Here is a 27793-nt window from a genome sequence, read left to right as displayed (position 1 = left end):
ACCTCGAAAGGATGGAAGGCTGAGTCAACCTGGAGCCGGCTACCTGAAACCAGCTTCTGCTGGGATCAAAATCAGGTTGTGAACAGAGAGTTCAAACTGCAGTACTGCAGCTGCAATAACTATTAATATATGCAACAGACATACTGTAAAGCATGTTGCAAAACAATGGCATTATGTAATAATTAATAATAGAACAGCTAGCTCTCATCTATTAACTTAACAATTACTAGATCATTTATGTGCTTTAACAGAACTTATCCAGTCCTGTGAGGGCATAGCTAATGATGAACCTAGATGACCAGCTTTCATATCACGCAACTTTCATATCACGCAATTTCCTGCAATTACCATAAGGGGGAAAACACAGAGAGCAGTGTCATATCAATACAGCATCCTTTTCAAATGAATTTAATTGTGTATTTATACCTTCTCTATATAATTAAGTCACCCTAATACTCACCATTACTTGTACACCATTCTAGAAACATGAGAAGGCGAGTATTTCCTTGGCACGTCATGTAATCGTCTACCAGTAAAGGAGCCACTGTAGCTAAAGTAGCAATTGCATGAAGCTGTAATTCTTCATGCTGGGCTTCAGACCAGTCGAGAACTCCTGGTTTATCATGTGGCTTTACATAATAAAACAATGCCAGCAGAACTCTACCCTCATGTAGCAGCTAAAAATTGAAAGACAAACATAAATAAAAAGAATAGTCAACAACTATAATTTAGGGCAGTGAAGCAAACTTGCTCTCAGAATTTTTTTAGTAATTTTGATAGTTTGCCTTTGGGATTTGCATTTTGCGGTGACATGGTGGGTTCAAGAAATAGTGCCTGCATTCCTCCAAACTTCTCATTGGGAAGCAAGTTTACAGCACTGGATACAGCAACTAATGACCTAAAAATAGTCAACCTACTGTGATGTCATAGCAAATGGCTGCCAAGAATGTACTGAAGAATATTATGACAACCATTGTGCTGCAGTGGTTAAAAGTGCTGGACTACAATCTGGAAGATACAGCTCTGAATCCCCACTCCACCCATGGAAGCTTGCTGGGTGACCCTGGGCCAGCCATACTTTTCTAGCCAGCCAAACCTACCACACTGGGTTGCTGGGAAAATAAAAATGGAAAAAAAGATGACACTACAAGCCACTTTGGGGATACAAATGGAGAAATAAATATCTATATAAACAATTTAGTGATATTAGCAGAAAGCAAGCATTGCATTGATCCTATGATTTGGTCTTTGACCAAAATATATTAAATGCTGCTGCTCTTTACTTTTAGCTTTCAGTATTAGAACCACCAACAGTAAAAATACCAGCTGAACACTTCTACTGAAAGTTTAAAGTATCTTTAGCCTGTTCCAGTGGAAACAATCTACTTAGAGGCTTAAATGATTTGTTGGTTTTTCAAAGGGACAAAATATGCTGCAAAGGAGGAGGAAGAGGTTGCACAGCAGACAAAACGCCAAAAAGTATGCAAAAATGTATATGTTGGATTATATTATGGCAAGGTAATGGAAAGTGTACATGAAAATTATATGATTAAGTTCTGCCACTTAGAAAACTAAAAAACAAAAAAACTTCCGCATGGTTTCTGAAACTGGGCTTAACTCAGAATCCCACTTCATGCTGCAGCTGGATTGCTTCCTAGCCTGCTTGTAACGAACAGGCAATCTGTTAATCATAATTAAATTAGAATGATAAAACTGCAGTTAGTTTCAGCCTACATACCACTGTGTGATAATGACCTTTTATACAAACAAAGTGACAGTACAATACACAGAGTAATACCTTTCTAAATCCATCAAAATCAACAAGTTTAAGAGACTGTAACTCTTAGGTCTTCACTGTTAGACAACTGTGTAAGCACATCTACTGATCTGATGATTTAAAATGATTAAAGATTAAACTATTGCATTCTGTTATTTCATACCTGCACTGTACATAAATCTTTTGCTAGTACAGTAAGCATGTTAAGCAGCAGCTTTTTCAACTCAAAATCTTCATTAGTGTAAGTGAGTTTGAGGCCTTTTACCAAAGGATTATGGCTTTTCACTGTAAATGAAATGAAAGTCACATTACAAGCAACCTAAGAACATAAAAGGCTCTGCTGGATCAGACCAGTGGTCCATCTAGTCCAGCATCTTGTTTGGCCAACCAGTTCCTCTGGAAGGCCAACAAAAGGCTATTCAGCAGGGGTGGCCAACGGTAGCTCTCCAGTTGTTTTTTGCCTACAACTCCCATCAGCCCCAGCCATTGGCTACCAAGGCAAAAAAACATCTGGAGAGCTACCGTTGGCCACCCCTGCTATACAGGCTGAGGCCTTCCCCTGATGTTGCCTCCTAGCTCTGGGATTCAGAGAATTAGTGCCTCTGAATGTGGAGGTTCCCCTCAGTCATCATGGTTAGTAGCCATTGATAGACGTATCTTCCATGAATCTATCTAATCTCCTTTTAAAGCTGTTTGTTCCCATGGACATCACTACATCCTCTGGCGAATTCCACATTTTAATCACTCTGTGCAAAACAAAATTTCCTTTTATTCTACTGCCCATCAGCTTTATTGGATAGTATATTCTAGTATACTGGAATTCTAATATATTGAAGGGGGGAGTTCTCTGTCAACTCTCTCCATCCCATGCATAATTCTATAAATCTCTATCATGTCCCCTTTAGTCATCTCTTTTATAAACTGAAAAGTCCCAGACTCTTCAGCCTTTCCTCATAGGGAAGGTGCTCCAATCCCCAATCATTTTGGTTGCCCTCCTCCGTACTTTTTCCAGCTCTGCAATGTCCTTTTTGAGATACTGGCCAGAACTGTACATGGAATTCCAAATGAGGTCACACCATAGATCTATACAGGTGTTACAATATCAGCCATTTTATTCTCAACCCCTTCCTTAAAATCCCAAATACTTAGTTTGCCCTTTTCATTGCTGGATCACACTGGGTTAACACTTTAATTTAATTTATTATTTATACCACCCCCTATCCCGCAAGCGGGCTCAGGACGGCTTATAACATTGAGCTATTCACTTTGAACCGAAGATCTTTTTCTCCCTCAGCCTCAGCAAGTTCAGACCCCATTAGCCTATACTTGAAGGTGGGATTTTTTTGTCCTAGTGTGCATCACCTTACACATAACAACACCGAACTTCATTTGCCACATTGTCACCCACTCACCCAGTTTGTGCAAGTCCTCTTGGAGCTCTTCATTGTGTCATCTGCAAACATGGCTGCTACACTACTCACCCCTAGTTCCAGATCTCTGATGAATAAATTAAATAGCACGAGCCCCTTGTGGATCCCACTGCTTATTTCCCTCCATTGTGAAAACTGTCCATTGATTCCTACTGTTTGCTTCCCGTCATTTAACCAGTTTTTAATTCATAAGAGAATCTGTCCTCTTATCACAGGACTACTGCGTTTACTCAGGAGCCTTTGGTGAGGTCCCAGAATCTGTTCTCTTATCACAGGACTACTAAATCAGGAGTCTTTGGTGAGGTACTTCACCAAAATCCAGGTATATATTGTCTATTGAGTCACCAATGCCTACAGGCTTGTTTATGTTCTCAAAGAAATCTCAAATGTATTATGCAGTTTTCATCTACTAATAAATTAGATTATTTACCTTCAACAAAAGTGGCAAAGAGTATTAACTGCTTGGCAAATCCAGTCTCCTAAAAAGTACAGAATATAGTACACAATTACATAATGAATATTACTGCTTTACTGTATATTTTAGTTGAAACTGAACAAAATAAGTGGTATTCAATGTCACTGGTTTAATTGATTTTACTTTTTATCATAGTTTTACAGTGATTTTATTGTTAAATACTTTGTAAGACATCTGGAAGATTCTTTTGCCACCAAAAATAAGTAGTACTAGTAGTGATAAAACAGTAGTGGTGAACAGCAGTAGTAAAAAAAAACCCCTAACAGGTAAATCACTGGAATCCTGACCTGGATAGCTCAGGCTAGCCTGATCTTGTCATATCTCAGAAGCTACGCAGGGTCAGCCCTGGCTAGTACTTGCATGGGAGAACTCCAAGGAATACCAGGGTCATGATGTGGAGACTGGCAATGGCAAACCACCTCTGAACATCTCTTGACTTGAAAATCCTATGGGGTCACCATAAGTCAGCTGTGACTTGACAGCACACACACACACACACACACAACCACACACAGATCACTGAAACACTTCTAGAAAATGTCAGATTTGGGAAGGGGCATCTATTTAAGTTTTGTATAACTTAAATAGAAAAACCTGACTTCCCAAGAATTTCTATTTTGACACAATAATGGAAAGGCATCAGGAATGGTTAACCCCTGTGCTCCTATGTCAGAAGGCAGAGCTTAGAATCTTCTAATATTAGGAGGTAAGGAATGGCTACCTGGTATCAGATGGAGACAGACATGGCAAACACCTGTGGAACTACTGAGGAACTATTAACTGGTCCCTAAAGAAAACTTCATAGTCAGAGACCAGTGAAAAAGAAGAGGGAAGAATGAATGGGAGGCTTCCCCAGAAGTCCTGAAATAATTAAGTTGCTCACAGGTCATATAAAAGAACAACTCCAGAAAAACATGTAGGCTTCAGAGAGTAGGATGTAATTCCCCATTAACAAACCATACATTAAAGGTAGTGGCCTTTATACTACTTGGACCGAAGAAAGCCAAGTTTTCTCAAAGAAACCAAGTGTTCTTTTCTTGTCCAGCACAGTAGAGCAATTAGAAATGAGATTTCTGAGAGCAGAAAATCATCCTTAGAAGAGTCAGAAAATCTCCAGTCCTCCTTATCTGCCATTAAAGCTTAATGCATTAGTTGGAGCACCCGTCTATCAGAGGAAGCTACAGAAGAGACCTAGTGAATTCTACAATGCTTCCTTAGCACATATACTGGGAGAACCCCCAATTATCACCTCTACCAATGAGTAAATGGGACACTTGCAGAAAAAAACAGCAGAAACATCCCCTCTCTGCACTGAAAACACAACAACGGCAGCTGGTTTCTTGACATTTTACTAGAAAGTGAAATTAATCTGTGGACTGGAGCTATTTTTTACCTTCTGATATTAGAATTTCAATGCTTTTCCCTACAGGGCCCAGAATAGGTAATGTATACACTAACGACTAATTAGTAGTTTAGTTACTAGTATTCTTTTAATAGCATAATGTAACAAATAAAAAAACATGATAAGGGATGACAGACTAATTAATTCTATTCTTCCCCTTGTCAGCAATAATCTACATACTACAAGACAAATATTTTTAAATTATTGTTTGCCCTGTCCAAATACTCCAAGTTAGTTATGCCTTATACTTGGACCATATAAAATTGTCATTTAAAAAGTAGTAATGTTGTCTAGATGATCTGTAGTTGTTTTAACAGTGACAGCGAAATAAGATAAATATGTACTATTTCTGCCATAGAACAAATAAACAATTTAACAACCTAACATGTCATACAGACAGTTGTTTAAAATAAGAATTCCATGAAGTAATGGTTCAAAGCACAATCCTCATAGAATGTTTCTGTGTGTGACTTGTAGCTCCACAGTTGCATTTGAACACAAACTACTGACACAATTGTATGAACTGCTGCATCAGCATCACAGATCATGTGAGTAGATTTAAGAGTGCAAGCAAGAACTCATGGTTGGCCCAGCATATAAGTGAATTAGGTAGTTGCCTACAGGGCCAGACTTTAAGGGACACAAAATAAGATGGAAGAAAAGTTATTTTCTGTCTTAAAAATATATTAATGTTATCTCTAGACATCTAATTTCTGTCTATAGTGAATTGCTGCAGTTGCTAAACTAAGATACCATTATGAAAAACATTATTATGCAGAGCTTATAATACAGAACTCTGAAAAAACTGAGAAGCATGACAAAGAATGAAATTAACATTCAAGAAGATTCAAGGGAATGAATCTGTGTCAAAATTTGATATAATCACAATCTTTACATATTTTTCAATAAATACATAGTTTGCCCTTTTCATTGCTGGATCACACTGGGTTAACACTTTAATTTAATTTATTATTTATACCACCCCCTATAACACTGACTAACAAACACTGACTAACAAATGGGCCCACAAAACTCATAGTCATGCATACTTACAATCATTGGTGCTCCAGGATTCTGAGCTATGAGGGTGGATATCACTAAAATGTCATTTCTTAGCTGACGATCATAGTGGCGGGAACCACGTAAAAGTAAGTTTGTAAATGCTTCTTTCAGAGCACTGAGGAAAAGAAAAGTAAAATTCAGTACGCTGTTTATTCAAATTGCAACCCTCTAATCAAACACGTAAAGCCTTGCATGGTTTGAGAAAAGGGTATCTGATGGGCCATCTTCTCTCATACTTTCTTGCCTGGGAATTCAGATCACAGGGAAAGGCCCTCCTGACTGTTCCAACAATCAAAGAAACTCATCTGGTAGGCAAATGAGAGAGGGTCCTTTCAGTGGCAGCCCCACAACTATGGAACAACCTCCCCAGAAAGGTGTGCTTAGTCCTCTCACTTTCAATTTTCAAGAGGCAGCTGAAGACAGTTTTATTTAGGACAGTATTTAACTAATTTGTTTTTATTTATTTATTGGCAGTCCTAATTAGATTTTAAACTGCTGTATTTTATGTGTTTTATAACCATTGTTTTATTTATCTTATAAGCTGCCTGACGTGCTGCAAGGTAGAAAGGTGGCTAATAAATGCTATAAATAATCCACATGAAATACTGAAATTTCAAGAATAATTTTCTTTCATCTTCTGAATTACATTTATAACATGCTGAAGTATTAAACTATTAGCCATTTAAAATTCATACTCCTATAGCTAATACTTCAATATATATTAGGGTTTGTAGAATCTTTCGGGCTCAAGTGCCGTGTTCTACTGGAGAAAGTTTTCCTTCCAGTTTCTCCAGTAGAACACGGCACTTGAGCCCGAAAGATTCTACAAACCCTAATGATGTTACCAGCCATGAAAACCTGAAATCTTTGACTTCAATATATAAATTAAACAATAAGGCTGATAAAGGGCATCCCTGTCTTATTTAAGGACTTAAGAAAAGTCTTGTTGGGTCAGACCTAGGATTCAGCTAGTATACCTGTTTTCTACAGAGAAAAGACAGATGCTTCCACAAGCAGTGGATAAAGGCAATATTGTCTCTGATCCTGGAAGCTCCATTTAGTGAGTGTGGCTAAAAGGAACTGACAGATTTGTCTAATCCTTTTTAAAGTTAGCAAAGCCAGTAATCATCATCAGATTCCACAGGTTAATTATAAACTGGTACATTCAGAGAAAGGAAGACACAGGAATCTAAAGAACAGATTATTCCCCCCTCTAGCTAATTTTATATGTTAATAACACAATATTGACACCCTCTTATTTATTGTCACATTACAAGATTTTCTAACCATGCATTAGTGACAAATAAGAGTTCCATTCCTTCTGCATTTTAAAAGTTTGTTAAATATAAGGTTAAAATGCCCATGCTTTATAATTCTTGATCAACATTAGCCTCTATGCTGTTTGAGTGCACTTAACTGTACACATTCCAAGTTACTGAGCTGAGTAACAATTTCTTCCTTAGAGGCATTTTCTAATAAATTCCAAAGAACTTCTGAGGAACGGAATAGAAGCTGCCCAGTGACATCAGTATCATTCATATGAGAACATAATCTTTTTGGTGCTTCAGCTGTCATCATAAATCTGCAGTTTGCCTCTGAAATATGAAAGATCCAACAATTAGCTCCACTGATGTTGCTCATTTTATGAAATAGCAGAGAAAATCAGGTAGAATAAGGGGGAAAATTATTATAAAAATCAGTATTATACTAACCAGAAGTGGAAAGATGCTGCAGTGTTTTAATTATCCACAATTTTTCTGAAAGCTGGTTTTCAACTAATGCCAAAGCCAAGACAAAAGTTTCTGCTAGACCTCCTAATTCCACCATCTTCCTTTTATAGTTTGCACTTAGAGGTTGGTAAACTGCATAAACAATAATGGAAAGAAGACTGCAATGTTATACAAGGTATGCCAGCATAAAACCAAGGATTCTGTGGGAAAAATATATTATCTTGTAAAGCATTAGAAAAAAAGAACCACACCCATTCATTTAAAAATGTATTTATAACACAATAGTTTAGATCCCACAAAACATTTCTACTGATGGAAGGATTAGTATTTCTTCATTTTTCACTGCAGCCCCAAATGCCTCCTGAACTGCTTCTCTGGTGAACAAGGTGCATGAGAAGGGATGGAGGTCTGTGGGGAGAAGGGGGAATTGGGAAAAATTGCTCCCATCTCCATCAGCAGATGGCATCAAACCAAGTATTATACTAGAGCTGGACATCAATCCTAGGACTGATGTTTCACAAAGTTTAATGTTAAAGAAAAACACCAGAGTGGCTAAAAATATGCCACTTAAAATTGGGTTTTTAAATTAAAAATATTTCTGTCTTTTAATCTAGTTCAAAATGAAATGTGAATGTAATACAGCTATTAAACCCTACATTTTATCATTGCTTGAAAGTGATATCAAACACACTGGCTCAGTTCAGATGCAAGCAAACCACCCATAGTCAGGTATTATAAGAGCAATTTTTGGGCTTGCACACTCTCCCCTCCCTCCCTGTCTTTGCATGTTTTGATTCTCTAAAAATTCCTGTTTTTGTGGCAACCTCCAGTCTGCCCATTACCACCAGATGAGGAAATCTAGTTTGTATAACCAAAGTTTGCGTTATTGTATGGAGTCACTTTATTTTAATCAGGCATTCCATTTTCTTCAAAGTTTTTGGTCTCCACCATTTTAATAATAATAATAATAATAATAATAATAATAATAATAATAATAATAATAATAATAATAATAATAATAAACTTTTATTTATATCCCGCCCTCCCCACCAAGGCAGGCTCACGTTTGAACGTTTGAACGTTTAAAACTGTGTAACTATTACATAAGGAAATACAATGATTTCAAACTAGGAAGCTGGATATAAATCAGTAATTTAAAATCAACTCACTCTGGAAAAAAACTCAGACACCTGTTTGGAGAAGAATTGTATTTAACTTAATAAGTGAGAGAGATGCAACAAACTAAACTAAGGTGTTAGTTTAGGTTAGTTACCTAACCTAAACATGTTAGGTAACTATTTCATATATCATTATCAAGAAGATATTGCCCGTTCTTTATAATTCAGCCCTCTGTGTGTACAAGGGATTCATGGGGAAAACATTATGTTACCATCAGGTGGAAGGGGTATATCGGCCTGCTTCTCCACCACAGAGGCAGGCCCAAGATCCTATCTGAAATAGGCCTATGATAAAGTTGTGCCTACATTTGATTGACTAAAGCAGGAGTCAAGTGCACTGTTAAGACCAACAAAGTTTTATTGAGAACGTAAGCTTTCGTGTGCGTATGTTCTGAATAAAACTTCATTGGTCTTAAAGGTGCACTTGACTCCTACTTTGATCTACTGCTTCAGACCAACACGGCTGCCCACTGTCGCTTGTATATGAGAAGTGACAGCTTATAACATGTGCTGTAGAAGTGAAAGTAGATCTGGAGGCTAGATGATCTAGATGACAGCAGGTGGCTGGGTGCCAGAGGTATTGCATCAGCCAGCACAGTCAGCATGACACAGCAAGTTGCTGATTGGCTGTCCAATGTATAAATGTACAGAGTAACTATGGTGTGTGTGGGTTAATGGAGTTGGAGTTGCAGCAGAGCATATTGTCAATGAGAAGAGTGATTGGTGTGTAAATAAATGTATATAGTGGTTTTACAGCTACTGTGTACAACCTTCATTCTTGCGTCGCTAAGAATCACCCTCTTGGACTCTAAGCGCATCGACACCCACTTGGATCTATCTTGATTGACTAAATAATCATTACTTTAAGTACAAATAAAATTCACCTTCAAATTCTTTCTTTGGTGGCTCAGCATGGTAAAAGCTAATAACACACTTACAGATTTGTCTTCTTACTTGAGAACATGGCACTCTCAACAGATAACCTGAAAAAAACATGAAAAATGTGGTATACAGTAATTATTACAGTTTTACAGCTGAGCTACATTCCCTATTTCATAGCAATCTGTTTCCCTTCTCAGTATTCCATAAAAAAGAATCTGGTGTCTGGTTTTTGAAAAAGATTCCTTGACAAAGGGAATGCCTTGAGGCATACTAAAGGTTTACTGACATTAATCCGCCTGCCCTTCCAATTCCTAGAGGTTTATTTCTATTTGAAATCTTGAATACTTTCGTTAACAAACAATGTTTATTAACGTTTTACTGATTTATAAATGTTTTAATAGCGCTAATGGAGTTTAGTGCTATTAGATAATATAATAAAACACTGCTATATAATAAAACTTTGGTATATAACTTTGTCAGCTTTGTTGGGAGGGATGGTGGCTCAGTGGTAGAGCATCTGCTTGGGAAGCAGAAGGTCCCAGGTTCAATCCCTGGCATCTCCAAAAAAGGGTCCAGGCAAATAGGTGTGAAAAACCTCAGCTTGAGACCCTGGAGAGCCGCTGCCAGTCTGAGAAGACAATACTGACTTTGATGGACCAAGGGTCTGATTCAGCATAAGGCAGCTTCATATGTTCATATGTTGATTTTAATGGGCTACTTGTTACTTATTTATGACATACATTTAATGTATTGTTAAACAATACTTGCAATTTTAAGAAATATTCCCACCTAGTTTTTGTGCACTGAAAAGCCATGGAAGCTGGCTTGTTGCACACACTCACCCTAACCTACTTCACAGGATTGTGAGAATAAAATGGAGGAGAGGAGAATTGCTTTGGGTCCCCACTGGAGAGAAATGTGGGTCTGAATTCAGTAAGTAAAAGCTTCAGATTTTTAATGGTTCTTGGGTTTGGAATACCTTGTATGGATCAAGTAGCTCCACAGTTTATCAGGAAATTTCTAGCACAGAAAACATATATCTGAAGGGAAAGACAACATAAAATTTAATCCACGCTGAAAAACGAATCAGCAGTCTAAAATTACCCAGTTGTGCAATTGATTCCTGAGCTTCTTTGGCATAGTTTACTTCATCAGATAACTTCTTTTTATAAAATGGTAACCTGAAAAACATAAACAAGGTACCTGTTAAAACTTTATAAAATGCCACAAAGGAATAAAGTTACATCTTCAGTTTTCATGAAATACATGAGGGAACGAATAATTCTGCAGGTTATGGAAATTATTTATAGCTACTATGATTTAACTTGGATTATATTGGTTAGTCAGATCTATAAATACAAAGATTATACTGGATTTTATAACAAGAAAATCTAAAATAAAAATGGTTTATGTAATCATACATGCAATATAAATCACATTCCCAAACCAGAATCTCCATTTATATCTGAAAAGAAAGATTGCTTAATGTTTAATGTGTTGCTATAAGAAAAGCTGGGAAAAGTTCAGAAGAGGGTAACCAAGATTATTAATGCGGTTAGAGCACCTTTCGTTTGAGGGTGAAAGGCAACTAAGGAAGGACATGATAGAGGTTTATAACATTATGCATGGGATGGGGAAAGTGAATAGAGGGAGCTTTTTCTCCCTCTCCCATTACATTAGATCTCAGGGGGATTCAATGAAGTTCATGAGCAGACAAAGTTCAGGACAGACTTCTATTAGACTCCACCTCAGAGTCCTCCTTTCTTTAGTACATCCCACACCATGCTTAGCCCTCTCTCCTCAGCCTTAGTTCCCCCTCTGATTGCATAGATATGGCTGAGCCTGCTAGAAGACACACACACAGAGAGAAGTGTTACAAGCATAGAAGGCTTTAAGGTGGGGTTAGATGAAGGCTAGATCCATCAATGGCTACTAGCCATATGAAGCAAAGGGAAACTCCATATTCAGGAGCAAACCTAAGAAACCAAGTGCTAGGATGCAAAATCAAGGGAAGGCCTTGGGCTGTATGCCCTATTTGTTGCTAACTAACAATGAAAACATTTCTTGGTAAAATAACAAGCAGCATATCTAGATGTAATTTTTTCAGAAATGATGAAGTTATAGGAACAAAAAAAGGGGGATAGAAATTTGCAAAAAAAGCGTCTCCTCTATCTGCACATATCTGAGTTAGGAAGCAAACTGAAACAGGTCTACTCAGAATTAAGTATTGTTTTATTCAGTGAGGCTTACTCCTACAAAATAGTTCACAGGACTGTACCTTTGCAGTACAACTATAAGTAGAACAAGACTTCTAAGTCATTCTAGACAATGGGCTTAAGAAGGGTGTAACACTGCTTTGGACTATAACAGAGTGGCCAAACTGCAGCTCAGGAGCCACAAGTGGCTCTTTCACACATATTGTGTGGCTCTTGAAGCCCACACCACTGTGTGGAGAAGGCATTTGTTCTTTAAATTTTGCGAAACCAAGCCAGCCAGCAGCTTGCAGAATGCATTTAAAGTTGCTTTCTTCCACCTCTCCCTCCTTCCTCCATCTATTTCCCTTCCTTTCTTGCAGATCTCAAACATCTGACATTCATGTCTTGTGGCTCTCAGACATCTGATGTGTATTTTATGTGGCTCTTACATTAAGCAAGTTTGGCCACCCCTGGATTATAATATTAGTCTGGTTTCTTGTCTGTTAAGAAGCATCAGAAGGGCAAATGTATAAATTAGACACAGAAGGGTTCTTCCAGGGGGTTTCAACACAGAAAGCAGGAAGGACAGAAATAGTACTACATGTTCAATCTTATACTCCTATGGAAGCCAAATTCCATCCTAAGCATTGATTGAAAAAGGTAATAAACCCCTTCCCTTTACCACTCTGAATATATGAATAGTAGGAAAGGGAAAGTACCCCTGTGCAAGTACTGTGCAAGTACCAGTCATTTCTGACTCTGGGGTGACGTTGCTTTCACAACGTTTTCACGGCAGACTTTTTACGGGGTGGTTTGCTATTGCCTTCCCCAGTCATCTACACTTTCCCCCCAGCAAGCTGGGTACTCATTTTACCGACCTCGGAAGGATGGAACACTGACTCAACCTCGAGCTGGCTACTTGAAAACCCAGCTACTGTCAGGGATTGAACTCAGGTTGTGAGCAGAGCTTGGGACTGCAGTACTGCAGCTTTAACACTCTGCGCCACAGGGCTCTTAAAGAAAAGGTCCCCTGTGCAAGCACCAGTCGTTTCCGACTCTGGGGTGATGATGCTTTCACAACATTTTCACGGCAGACTTTTTACGGGGTGGTTTGCCATTGCCTTCCCCAGTCTTTTACACTTTCCCCCCAGCAAGCTGGGTACTCATTTTACCAACCTCGGAAGGATGGTAGGCTGAGTCAATCTTGGGCCAGCTACCTGAATCCAGCTTCTGCCGGAATCGAACTCAGATTGTGAATAGAGAGTTCAGACCACAGTACTGCTGCTTTATCACTCTGTGCCACGGGGCTGCTGTATGAATAGTACTGTGACTTAAAACTGAGGTGTTTGGCCAATCAAATGATTAAAAAATAGATGCTATTATGACTGAAGTATTGTTCTCGCTTGTGCACACTGGCTATTAATAACTGCTACTGGCTCCAAAGAATAGGGACCATTTCTCAGCCATGGTTCCATAAAAGTCTCTTTTCATGATACTGGCCTGAGGACTGACATATCAGCATAATCATACAAGGCCTTTTAAATATCTGACTGCATTTAAATTGTAAAATCAGTGAGTTTTTTTCCCCCAGGTAATAAAACACACTGTAACAAAATGTATTAGATTGGATCCAGACTAATTTTCCATGAAGGCACAGCTTTCTATTCATAGAGCACGATCATCCTACCCTTCAGGGCAGCCCCAAATGCCCTCCCAAATCCTGTTCCAGGCCCCCCTTTGCTCCAACAACAGGATTTTGTGGGCATTTTGGACTGCTGCAGGAAGGGGGGGGGATGGTACTCCCATGAGCAGTGGAAGAATCTAGTCAGTTCAATCTCTTGGTGATCCCTCACAAACCAATCATACAATGCGAGACTCGTGGGAAATCCTTACATGTTGTATATCAGATATAAATAACTAATGCTTCATATTCAACAAACCATATCTCAGAATGTTTAAGACAAACTGATGTGTAAAAGAACAGAGACAATAGATGAACATGTGAAGATTAGTTAACATAATAGCCAATTAAAATAAAAGCATTACAATAATGAACACTTACCTATATAATTTAAGAATTTCACATGTAGGTTCTATAAAATCATTGTTGTCTGGAATTTTTTCTGCACACAGGTTTAAAATTGTAGAGATTCTTGTTAACTCCTTAAGGGGCTTGTAATATTTAATAATTAAGGAAAATTGAGCAGTTAAGACAAAGCAGTAATGGATTGATTTCAGTATAGTATACAGCCTATCTCAGTCTAACTGAACTACTCAGAATAAGACCCAGAGGAATTTCCTTTGTCTTAAATGAACTACAGTATGCAGTTACTTCAGTCTAAGCCACTGAAATCCATGCAGCACCTTTGCGCAGAAGTGCCGTGTGAATATACCAGTTAGCAGAACGCACACACCTCCATCCTAAAGGATCTGCCTCCCTGTAATTTCTTCAAAGCTGTATTCGCCAACAGTATTCTTCTAATATTTTCAGTTCAAAATAATCAGTCCCATTCTTCAAAGTTATATCCACTGACAATATTGTCAAAATCCTCAGTATTCTACAGTTCCATAATTTACAATGCCACCAAATGAATGAGGTGCAGCAAATCAAGGCTTGCTGAAGCTTTTTAGTGAGAAAAGTGACCACATGCATGTCTCAAATGCAATCTTCTTCAAGGTTGCAAAACTATATGTATTTGAACCAGAACCAATGTTCAATAATTAAATTTACATATGGAGTAGCCATCACCATCTATCACAGGCAAAGAGATTTTTTGGATTGAGAACTTCACTGATATTTTATATGTTATGGCACAATTATTATAGTGTGAAGTATCATTGTAACACAGTGTTGGTTTATTTCCCTTATTAAACACTGTGGTTCCCTTTGTTTTTGTGGTTATATCCCTGTAATTTCTAACAGATGGATATGTCAAATATCTCCACATGTAAATACAGAGAAATTTCACATGTAATCCATGGCCATGGTAAGGCCCTGTTTCTTGTTTCCTGTTCCAAGGAGACCCATACATAAGGGCAGTCTAAAATTGAGACTGACACTGCTTTTAATAGTACTTAAAATGTTACATGCTACACAAAATTTTTGTAGATACAACTTCTCTTTAACTGTTGATGTTTTTATAGATTTCTTATGCAGAGGTCCATCAGTGGCTATTAGCCACAGCGTATTGTTGGAACTCTGTCTGGGGCAGTAATGCTCTGTATTCTTGGTGCTTGGGGGGGCACAATGGGAGGGCTTCTAGCCCCATTGGTGGACCTCCTGATGACACTTGGTTTTTTTGGCCACTGTGTGACACAGTGTTGGACTGGATGAGCCATTGGCCTGATCCAACATGGCTTCTCTTATGTTCTTATGGATTCTGTAGGCCTCCCTGAAAAGCTGATAGTACAATTTAAATAAATAAACACAAGCAGGGGGCCTGTGAAGACTCAAAGGGCAAGTGTTTTCCCGCTCTTCCCTGTCCTACTGGTTGCTGTGTCCCTGGCTGTGATAAACATTCTTCCTTGCTGGCCAGGTAATGGAGGGATTGAGCCTGGAGTAGAAAGCACTCCAGATACTTCTTCCACTCCAAACCCTCCCTCCCAGAAAGAAGCACTAGCTGGCTAGCCGTGGATGCACAGGCTTAGAGCAGAAAGTGCACAGAATGACCATTCTGTTCTAAGCCTTTCCCCCTCAACCACTGCTGGCCAGCTGTTCTGGGAGGCCAGTTGTGCAGTCTGCATGCCTTCTGTTCTAAGCCACCCTCCAGCCAGCTGATGGAGTGATCTGAAGAAGAAAATGTATCAGGTGCTCTTTAAGCCTAGACCTCCGCCCCTGGCCATCACCTGGATTTTGGTAGTAGGAGAGTGGGAGCCAAAAGCACACAGGATGCTTTTTCCACTCCAAGTCCCCCTCTACTAATCATCAATGGTCAGGTTGCCACTGAGCTCTCATGATGCTCACAAAATCTCATTCAACCTTTTTTGTTTTAGTTGCATCACTTCCATTTTGGATTTTTAAAAAATCTCTGCTATTTTTTTAAGCGTGGAGATTTTTCTGCAAACCTATGATTTCCCCTAAGTTTGTAGAAACACTTCCCTTTCTGTTTGTTTGTTTATTTATTTCATTTGATTTCAACTGCACAGGCTGCAGCACAGCTTTTCTGATCCACTTTGGGGTCATCTTCTGAATTAGTTGTATAAATTCTGTACTTCCCAGATCATGGGGTACAGCTGTATGAGACCATAACATTATTTGGCCAAGCACTACATGCAAATTGATCATTATCTACTTCAACTTTTAATATATGCTTAGCATGTTGGCATTTGTTAGTGAAAAACTGTTACATAATGGATCATAATTTATTTTATGCAGCATATATGCATGTGCAGTTAATTATTTATACTAATACTGCTATTTTGAAGCCACTGTATTATATCATACCACTGTAATTTGTCTGACTGTGACAAATGATAGTTATTAGTTAGCTGTTAACATAGGCTATTATCAAGACTTCAGGACATATAACGATATTTTAAAAATAAAACTACAGAATACATCAGTGGTGTTTTCCACACTGCCTTAGAAGTTCAATTTCATTCCCCAATGTTATTAATTTTTTTCTTGTGCCCAGACAACTTCATGAGCATCCCAGCACTCAGTTCTTCCTTCCTCCTGCCAGTCCTTTTAAAGTTGATTTCTCTTATACTCTTTATTTTCATTGCAAAATGAATTCACAAGAAAGCTTCCTCCTTGGAATGTGAACATTTCCTTTCTCCTTGGGGATTGCTGCCCAAATGCACAAAGAGAAGGTGGGTTTGGATGCTGGTGGTTTAAAAAAAAAAATTGCATGTCAGCAGCAAAATGTTTCATGTTGGAAGGTGTCTGTGCTGAAACAATCGGTCATTCCCATTACGAGTCCCAACACTAGCAGCCAATCACTGCCCTCTTTATTTCACAAGCTCTAGAGCAAACTACTGCACATCCTTGGGAGCCATTTTCAAGCACATTCTAATATCACTCTTTAGTCTTTCTCAGCAAGACTGGGTAAATCTCACAGAGGATACACAGCATAGATGGTTTGGAGGCTTAGGGTCACATTGAAAGGCATGTCTGGCAAGGTGGCTCAGTTCATTCTCACGGAAACCTTTGATATTCACAGATCCACTTTAATCAGTTACACGTCTGTGTGCCTTCCCATCTCAGCCAGAATTCTAGAAGCAGTGGCAGCTGCCTGGGGAATAATCATTCATTCCACAAACATCTCTCTTCTACCACTAGTCAGCGCACCCCCTCAAAAGTCTGCCAGGGCCTAGAAACAGGGAAAGCAAACCAATGCTGCTGAGACTCAGCCAGGCATTAATCTATTCAAGCAATCAACTTAAAGCACAAACCAATGTGATGAAGATGGTTTATCTATGTGCGGAGAGCAGGGGTTTTAATCCTTAAACCTGTAACCTTATTTTGCTAATCAAAACAGAATCCATCATATTGATTAGCATTTTAAAGAGGGAAAAAACATTCTTTAAAAATCCCCTTTTCCTTTAATGTGCTCATAAAAGCACATGATTACATACCCTCTCCCATCTCTGCAGGCTCTAATCCAAACAAGTGCTGCATTACATGTGTAATTTGCCTTTTATAGATGGATATTAATAATATGTTATATCTGTTTGTGACCATATATCCATAGGAATCTATAAATGAGAAGAAATTACTTTGCATTTTTCTTCTCCATCCTTCTGTCTGAAGAAAAAGAAAAGGATACAATTCCAGAGTTATACCGTTTCACAACATTTTTTAGAGCTTGCAATAGTTCTTCTGAATTACTCTTTAAAAGAAAAAAAACAGGTTACATGAGAAGTCAGCATTTATACCCACCTTTCTTTGTGGCTCAAGGTGGCTGACAGATTACAATGAGAAACATACAAAATAAACCCCCAAATAACTCCCTCCCCACAAAAGATGCCTGAAGTCTATTATTTATTTACTAAAATACTTATGGTGTTTAACAATAGTATATCTAGGTACACAAGGTGCATTTTAAAGGCAGAGCTTGGGTGAGGCAAGGAGGAGGTGATCTAGGAATCTAGTAGAATTATCCTGATCCTTAGATTAGGGCAAGACTGATTTAACAGTAGGCAAAAATTGGGTATTAAGTCTCTGCCCTTTACCATCTGTAGAATTGAGTTGCTCATATGTTCTAAAAATCCTTCTGCTCAGAAACTTCCAAACTTCACATTATCAGCTACTACTACAGTTACTGCCTCCCTCTAAGAATGCTCAGAAATGATATTTTTTACCATGTATAGCAGATTAATCAAGTAAAGAAATTTCAGGTCTTATCTCAATAATTAATTTCATAAATAATCTTTTCAGAATTCTATGGATAGGTTCAGGCTGGTCTCCATTAGTTATGCTGGCAGGGTTCTTAGAGGTGTGAAGAGTGTCACCTGGATCCATGCCCATCAGCAAAGGAGAGGACTCGCAATAATGGGTTTAAATTAAGGGTTGGAAAGTACCAGCTGGATATTAGGGAAAGCCTTTTTACAGTAAGAATTGTTTAAAAGTGGAATCAGCTACCAAGGGAGATGGTGAGCTCCCCCTCACCGGCAGTCTTTAAGCAGTGGCTGGACAAACACTTGTTAGGTATGCTTTAGGCTGATCCTGCATTGAACATGAGGTTAGACTAGGTGGCCTGTATGGCCTCCACCAATTCTATGATTCTATAATTATTAAAATCATGCTGGGAAAAGGTGGAAACTGTTTTGGGGGGCGTTCCTTCACAGGGGGCGTTCCTTCACAGCTCAAAAAAGCTGTGATTAAACATCTTCTTAAGAAGTTATCTTTTGATGAGGGATGTGTGCAATTATCAATATGTGCCCAATCTCCTTTTTTGGTGCAAGGTGATGAACAGGTTGTGGCAGACTAACTACAGCCATTTTACCCTTGCTGCATTCTAGCCTGGCTTCAGACCTGGATTTGGGACGGAATCTGCACTATTGACCCTAGCAGAGAATACTTTCCTCTATTAGAAAATGTCACTCTCCAACTACAATTGATAAAAGCAAGTCATTGCTGTTTATCTATCCACAACTTTTGATGTGGATAACAATGATTTCTCTTTCTTTTAACAGGTTTATCACAGGTTATGCAGAACAAATCCACCTAATTTATCATAATCCAAGGAAAGTGATTTCAAGCAACACAGAGCTGTAAAATTCATTTACAACTATTGTAATAACAAAATATTGTTATAAATTAATTTATTCCATAATAAACATCAAACTGCATGAAAAACAGACATGTTATTTGTGCTGGGTTGGATTCTGACACCGTTGGATCTTATGACTTCTTCCACCAATTATTCCTTCAATAAAGACTTCCTCCAAGAAAAACAATACTTTCCTCTATTAGAAAATGTCACTCTCTATCGGAGGAAGCATGTCTCTCCTGAAATAATAGTAAGCAGAAGAGAGTCATAAGGTGCAATTTAGTGAAAGAGATTCTTACAATTCAACCCTTTATTTTTAAATTGTATATATGTTTGGCTTTATTCCTGCCCAAGTCAGCATTTGAATCAGAATACTGCAAGAAAGGGAATAATTTTCTCTGACATTTAGAAACATAAATAGGGTTTTCTATTTCCCTTAGGTGAGAAGAAGTTTTATATGCTAACATAATTTCCCAGATCAACCACAGTATTTGGGTGGATAAACATTTGGGATAAAAGGGGCAGCCTACTGTTGTTTTTTTTCTCTTCTTGATGACAAGAAACAATTAGAAGAGGTAGAATCAGCTAACTGGGACCTGATGTGTGAGAAGCTACCAGGATCAATTTGATCCAAATTGCTATTTAACCTTTATGTTAAACTTCTGGCTGAGAGAATCTGTAGCTTTGGAGTGAGTTCTCAATAAGTATACAGGTTTACACTGTATTATTTAGAAGCAGCTGCAAAGCCATGATCAAATGGCTGAGAGCATACAAACAAACTGAAGTTAACACAGACAAAATGAAGGTGACACTAGTGTGAGATGGAGGTGGGCAGAGTGTTTGGCTAGTATTTGTTTACCAGCCTTAGACGCAGATCAAATTAAGAACTTTGGGGTGCTTTCAGACTGATCCTGTCAATGGAGAAACAGATCAGTGCAGTTTCCAGGAGCTCTCAGTTGTATCTAGTGGGTAAACAGGATCCTTATTTTGATTCTTCTGACCTAGCCATGCAAATGTGCGTCACCAAAATCTCTAAACTGGATTACCATAAGGTACTCTATGGGGGTCTGCCTCTGAAGACTGCAATCTTCAATTGGTACAAAATGTAGCAGCAAGATTCTTGTCAGTTGCTTGGAATATAAAATTGTATCAATTGCACTGGTTACCTATTTGCCTTTATGCCCAATTCAAATTCACATTATTACTTTTAAAACCCTTTATGACACAAGACCTACATCCTTGTCCAACTGCACACCCAGAATATTCTCACACATCAGCTGTGCTTTTCAGACAGCCTCCTCCTTGTGGCATCCTCTGTCATGTTTGCAAACAACAGGCTTTTAACTATGGCAGGACCAGTCCTTTGGAACGGTTTGCCAGAGTTGTGTGCAGAGAGCACTTCCACCTTCTGTATCTAAGAAGCATATGACAGTTTCATGTAAAAGGAAATCTGATGGATGGTAAATTGGCAGATCTGGATGTTTATATCTTGCTGATTTATTGATATATTGTGTATTAAATGTTTATAACTCATTGCTTTGATGGCTGCATAAAGTCTGAGAATATAAGGCAGGATATAAATATTTTAAATATGAAGAAATAAATCAACCAATATTTCAATTTGTTCTGTACTGTGTTCATTTAGTCTTTGTGTATTTTGGTTGTTATCAAAATTTGAAAGTGCTTAATTCTGGCTAATCATTAAATAAATGACAATCCACTGAAACTTATTTAATAAAAATACAGATTTTTTGTATGCTATGGTTATACTTACTGATTCTGTTTCTTCAAGTAGCTTGATAACGTGATTGAGATCCACAGGTTTCAAGTGATTGTCCTAGAAACAGATTAATTTAATCGACAGGTAAATAGCAAAACATTGCTAATGCTGAAATTGTATGCATTCTTAACTAGGTGCTGTCAAATCGCAGCACGCTTATGGTGACCCCAGCAAGGGGATTTCAAGGCAAGTAAGAAGCAGAGGTGATGGTGTGCCATTGCCTTCCTCTGAAGACTCTTCTTGGTTGTCTCCCTTCCAAGTAACAACGCTACTTAGCTTCTGAGTTCTGATGAGATCACACTATTTAATGCCACCTTCCCTCATAGTCAGACTTACTTCTAACTAGGTATGTATAGGCCTATGCTACATGTATGTGATCACAGACCTATTCCTTGCCACTTGGTATTGAAAAGTCACCTCTCATTTTCAACAAAAGACATGTATCCTACATTTATGCACAAGCACCTATATAAGCATGAAATCTGTAATGACTGTAAAATTCAGCAACCTGAAAACCAGGTTTAAAAGGGAAAAAAACTTTCACTTTTAAAAAGAAAGCATTGGGTTCTTATAACTGAAAAGGTAAGTGCTTAGTAAAATCTGAGAAGCCAGGCAAAGAACTAAAGAGGATTTTGAATAGTTAGGTGCTGCAGAGCTCTATGCTCCATCATTAGCAGAAACAGAACTGTACAAAGTTAGTATGTAAACTACCAGCACACACAGTTAACTTTGTTACCTGGCACCTTCATTAACTGACATGCTGATCAGGTGACTCTGCCCAAGCCACTCAACCAGGTGACAGCAAAAGCTTTGGCATAATTAATTAACTAGCAACCCCAATTCCCTATGGATACAAGTTTTTACTATATTTTTCTTTGTTTAGAAAAAATTCTGTGCCACCTCTCCAGAGTACCTCCTGAAGTTGGTTTACAAAACATAACATAACAAAAGCACATAACAGTCAAAATTAAGACTTGAAAACCCATGAAAGCAGGCAAATTTCCTTTGTTAAAATGCCAGAAAATGTGGCATTAGGATTTAGGATGCTCTTTAAATGACCAAGAGTGGCTATCTATATGAAAATCTCCTTGTTATACCCTCTAGGGTCATTAACATCAAATTTCAAACACTGAAACTTATTATGAGGTGTAATTCACCTCTGAGCACCATGGCTCACCTGAATACAAATACTGACTCTTTCTGTACAAAAAAATCTGGAGTTAAGGCTTGTGACTGTATTCAAACATTTTGGAAACAAATTGAAAGAGAAAGTCAACAAATTACTAACATTTATTTACCCTTTGATCCCAAAATACTTTTATTAAGTAAATGGTCAGATCCAGACAATCAATCGCAAAGTACAATTAGGATACACACTCTGTTATCGGTGGCACGTACTACTATAGTGGCAAGATGGGTAGCACAGACCAAACCAACGATTGTTGAGCAGCAGCAACACCTATGGGAACACTTTGTTATGGCTAAACTTTCTAGTTCTATGGTTTTATCCTCTGCTGATAAATATGAAGAACAATTTGTATCTATTTGGTTTCCTATAGTGGAGTATTTAGCAAAACAGGATTTAATTCCACGCAGCCCTGTGGCGCAGGGCGGTAAAGCTGCAGTACTGCAGTCGGAGCCCTCTGCTCACGACCTGAGTTCGATCCTAGTGAAAGCTGGTTCAGGTAGTTGGCTCGAGGTTGACTCAGCCTTCCATCCTTCCGAGGTCGGTAAAATAAGTACCCAGCTTGCTGGGGGGAAAGTGTAGATGACTGGGGAAGGCAATGGCAATCCACCCCGTAAAAAGTCTGCCGTGAAAATGTTGCTGTCATCCCAGAGTCGAAAATGACTGGTGCTTGCACAGGGGACTACCTTTATCTTTTTTTTTAGCCCTTTATTAACTCAAATGCTATACTTTTAAGTTTAATGGAAGACGAATGGCTTAGTTACAAGATCTGTGTCTTGGTCATACCTTGAATTCCTACTTACTTGTATATTTTGCATGTTTTTATTAATAAACACTTTTACTTTTTTTAAAAAAAGAATTGAAAACCCAGCTGGGCATAAAAATAGCATAAAACATCGAGCAGCTTAGGCCAAAACTTGACATTATACGTATTGTTTGATCATAGTGGGGACTTGCAATGAGACAGCAGCTGCCAGTTTCCCATGGGAACTCAATTCTGAAGTGCTACAGTGGTCCAGTTTGGATTGGGGCTACAGGAGGTGGCAAAGGGGGTAATTAAAATGCACCGGGAAGAGGGATAAGAGAATAAACACTGTGATGGCAGCTGCCAATGAAACAATGTTATTTTAATGTATATAGCAATCAGCTCTTCAGAGGTGAATCAGAAGCCCCATAACGCAGGAGCCCCAGCTGGCCCTACCCATCTTCTAAAAGCACTTGGTGAGTGCCAAGAAAGGTGTCAGTGGGCACCATTGTGTCCACAGGCACAACTTTGAGGACCCCTGATATAGACGTATACAGCTCTTAAATCCTAGATGCATTTCTTCACTAGAATACCTAATTTTCAGGAGAGAAACATAACTTCTCTTGTCCTTTTGACCTGGCACTTCCTTTGTGGTCGATCTTTGCATTCTCTCTCAAACCATCCTATCACAGAGACCATAGACGGGGGCAATGTGACTTACTGCCCTATCTTGCTGGAGACAATAAAGATCAGAAGGAGATGAAGCAGAATCTGTACCAAAGCCTCAGAAGAAAATGCCAAACGTTTCACTGAAAACTGTATATTCCCTGACCAGTACTCCCAAAAGGAAAAACACAGAATCTAGTAGGAACTATTTTTAGTTGTGAAGATGTTATTACTGACCCTCTGTGTGACATTTTTCTGACCAAAAAATGTATTTTATGTCATTTACCACAAAACGTTTGTTTTTTGTTTAACTCCTATTTTTCAGATAACAAAAATTTAGGTCCATGACTCTAAGATAATATTAGGTGCATTAGAATGCAGTTTTGTTTGTTTATTTCTTTATTTGATTTTTAGCCCGCCCTTCCCGTAGAACAGGCTCAGGGTGGGTTACGTCATAAAAACAGTCAACAGTTAAAACAGTAAAAGACCAGTTTAAAATATATAGTCTTGAGCTTCAAGTCTTGGGTATATCTGCGATTTTCCTTTGAGAAAACTAAGGCACGTAACATTTACGTTTGACAGCAAAGTGAACTACATGTAATGTATATTTCTGACCAAGAAACATCAGTTTATCAACACTATTTTAATAGTGTAACTAGAGTTCCCAGCTGGCAATATCCTGTTCTTTTCACAGACGCTTAATGAGCTATTATCAGGTGATGTTACTTAGTGCCATGCCAACAAAAACTTTAATTGCATATTTCCACATATTACTTTGATCATATTATGAGAAGACAAGAATCACTGGAAAAGACAACAATGCTAGGAAAAGTTCAAAGCAGCAGTAAAAAAGAAAGACCCAACTTGAGATGGATTGACTCAATAAAGGAAGCCACGGCCCTCAGGTTGTTTTGAGGTCATTAATCATAGGGTCACCATAAATTGAAAGCAACTTGATGGCACTTAACACCCACACAATGTGTAGTTCTGTCCTATAAATTCTAGTATTTGAAGCACAAGGAATTTATTTTGTTTTGGTATCTATTGTCCTTTGGGAATCAATGGCTCCTGTTACTCAACTATATTTAGTACATTTTCCTACTCCACCATGAAAGCTTGCTGAATGATGTAGAACCAGCCACACACACTCAGTCTAACGTATCTTACAGGGTTATTGTGAGGATAAAATGGACAAGGGAAGAATGTTGTAAACACTTTGGGTCCCCACTGGGGAGAAGGGTGGGCTATAAATTAAATAAATAAATTTTTTTTATCCCACCCTTTATCTAAGGAGCTCAAGCCAGTCTTAGGGTTGCCACCTCGGAATTGAGAATTTCCTGGAGATTGTGGGGTGGAGCCTGAGGGAAGGGGCCTCAGGAGGGTGTAACATCATACAGTCCAACCTACAGAGCAGCCATTTTGTCCAGGGGAACAGATCTCTGTAGGCCGGAGATCAGCTGTTGTTCCAAGAACTCTTCAGGCCCCATCTGGTGGTTGGCAACCTTAGTTTCCCTCTTCCATTTGACCCCCAACAATACCCCTGTTAAGTAGGTTAGAGTGAGAATGAGTGACTAAGAGTCATCTGGCAAGCTTCACACCACAACAGAGAGTTGAATCTGGGTATTCCAGATGCGAGTCTAACACTGTAACCACTGCACCAAGCTGTGTTTGCAAACAAACAATGCCAAAAAAAAAGAAAGAAAGAAAACGCCCTCAACCATTTGCTGGAGACGGCAGCGAGAAGGGTCTCTCAGCAGCGAGCCAGTAGGAGAGGGAGCCGCTGTAAGCATCAAAAAAGCTTTCCTAGCTGGACTTCCTATTGAACAGATAGGCAAGACCAGGAAAGGAGCGGAGTCTTCGGTTTAAGAGGGAAGGGGGGGCGTCTCTTCATAGAGAGGCAGCCATGCTGAGTCTCCTTCCTGCAGCCCCAAGGAGGCCAAGAGGCAAGCCGTCTGGGTGGCGCGCAGAATTAAGAAGCCGCGGGGAGGCCAGGATGGCACCCGGGGCGAAGGACCCCGCCCTTTCCCTCACCTGCTCGAGGCTGCCGCTGAAGTCGGACTCCGAAAGCCGCTCCCGCCGGCTGCAACACGAGGGGCTCCTCAGGTTTGAGATGGCCGGGGGAGCCAGGAGGCTGGCCATCGAAACCTCGGGCCGGGCCGGAGAAGCCATCCCTCCAAATGCCCCTGGCCTCGTGGCTCAGGTCTCTGCTGGCAGCCGCGGCGAGAGCCGCTTCCACATAGCTCGCAGCAGAGCCGACAACACAAGGCGGGCACGGTTGCCATGGGAGCGGAGGAAGCCGGCTAGCTATGGACGCCCTGAGGGAGAAAGAAGGGCCCCGTTGGGGAGCGGAATCATTAGCTTGAAGGAGGGGGAAGGCGCTCCTTAGGCACCGGTTTGTTTTCCTTTCTCACTCCAGCGGGAGCTGTGCCCGGGCCTCCGGGAGCCCACAACTTCCCGCGCATTCTCTCCCATCAAAATCCCCTCCCCGCTGCCTGACTCGTCGTATGCGGTGCCTTGGCAGGCTCTAAAAGAAAACGATAGATTCTGGTGGGCACTGCAGCCGTGGGCACGGCAGAAAGCGTTGGGCTTCCCCCCCCCCCCCCGAAACCTGAGTGCTTCTCTCTCTCCATATCGGTTTTATGAGTAGAACAAACGTTAAGCTGTTCTTTGCACTGCGGTAAGCAGCTGCAGTCGAGCCATGGTGTTTGATGCACGCAGATGCTTCTGCAAGGAGGCTCCAGGCCTTGTTCTCGAGATCCTGCTTTCAGTGGCCGGGAGCCTCGTACCGAGGCACACGCGATGAAATGAAATTATAACTTTAAGTGTACGTGAAGAGCCTTGCTGCCCAACCGAAGCCTACTTTCAAAGATAACTTTGCTGGTTTGGAGATTGTGGAAGTTGTGTGCTGCGGGGCAAGTGGGCACAAAATGCTTCCCATAACATGTACAACCAAAAATAACTTTTCAATATACAAGAGAAAATTCTCAAAGACTGGCAAAAACAAATATTTATATTAAACAGCAACCCCCCCCCCCCAAACATTAAATTCAAAGTAGTGCAAGATGGGGTCCAGTGGTATCTAATGCCAAAGTCACTGGCCTGGTTTGGATCACAGTCTGGGTTTAAAAATCCAAATGAAAGACTAATAAAATCAGAAACTGCAGACTTGGCTGAAGGTGTACGTAGTTCTCTTTGGATCATGAAAGGAATATGAAACAATATAACTGAATCTAAAAGAATTTGTCCTCCAATTTTACCTGTAATGCCCTGGCAAGCAATTACAACGTATAAATTCTGTATATATCTCAATCTGTTTGGATCCTGTCTTGCAGAGAAATATTAACATACTTCTATTTACATTTTGAAGTGGTGCAGATCTCAGTGTGCCTATTAGGCAGTTAAGATGCTCCGTTCTTAGTTGTCCTAATTAATGCTGTGAGGAGGTTTTGAGTTAGCTGTGTTTGTAAATCAAAGAGCATGGTCTAATAAAATATTTTCGCTATTCCAGTTTGAAAGGTATCACATGAAGTCTATAAGCGCATTATTTCATACTTGTCTTATTTCCTCAATCACCATCCAGCTATTTGATTTATATCCTACTTCAAAGGCACACATTTGCAATTAATGCATTCAGGATCAGAGTGACTCAGGTCATAATGTTTTGCAATCATAACTGTCTTAGCTTCAGTCAGCTCACCCACAACCAGACACTGAGCAAGCACTAAAGATTGAAGTTATTATTTAAAAAAATGCTTTGTATTGTTTTCAGTCTTTAAGAACAGTTCATGTTTATATATATATACACTCAGGACTGCAGTTTCATCTGCTGTGTAACCAATAATATTCTCATTGAATTTCTTCTGCAAGTAAAAATGAGACATTTATATAAATATGAGTCCAAGAGATTAAGAAAGCTCAAATGTACTGAATAAAGCAAGAAGTAAAATACAAAAGTGAAAATGCAAGTTCTTAAATGGAATTATATAACAAAGGCCAAAAAAATAATTTTAAATTTTAATTGGTGTCAGTAAAGGACTATGGAAAAATATGAGAGAACCTGTTGACAAGAGT

At 39.2% G+C, this 27793-nt stretch overlaps 1 protein-coding gene across 1 annotated transcript in view; it reads right to left on the bottom strand.

The window, feature by feature from the left end:
• Nucleotides 1-25970, bottom strand: part of CFAP69 (cilia and flagella associated protein 69) — a 53285-nt gene extending 27315 nt beyond the window's left edge. Inside the window, exons 1-12 of the mRNA XM_060248470.1 lie at nt 25754-25970; nt 21120-21182; nt 17900-17962; nt 14194-14303; nt 11041-11117; nt 9939-10037; nt 7859-8008; nt 7564-7741; nt 6138-6261; nt 3638-3686; nt 1941-2062; nt 461-677 (exon numbers count right to left, since the gene is read on the bottom strand). Of these exons, the coding sequence (XP_060104453.1) occupies nt 461-677; nt 1941-2062; nt 3638-3686; nt 6138-6261; nt 7564-7741; nt 7859-8008; nt 9939-10037; nt 11041-11117; nt 14194-14303; nt 17900-17962; nt 21120-21182; nt 25754-25891 (1390 nt within the window). The 5' untranslated portion in view covers nt 25892-25970. The remainder of the gene's footprint in view (nt 1-460; nt 678-1940; nt 2063-3637; nt 3687-6137; nt 6262-7563; nt 7742-7858; nt 8009-9938; nt 10038-11040; nt 11118-14193; nt 14304-17899; nt 17963-21119; nt 21183-25753) is intronic.
• Between the last annotated feature and the right edge of the window lie 1823 nt (nt 25971-27793).

Source organism: Heteronotia binoei, chromosome 10 (genome assembly GCF_032191835.1).
Source record: "Heteronotia binoei isolate CCM8104 ecotype False Entrance Well chromosome 10, APGP_CSIRO_Hbin_v1, whole genome shotgun sequence".
NCBI lineage: Eukaryota > Metazoa > Chordata > Lepidosauria > Squamata > Gekkonidae > Heteronotia > Heteronotia binoei.
Note: the sequence above shows the minus strand (reverse complement) of the source record. Positions and strands in the feature narration are given on the sequence as shown.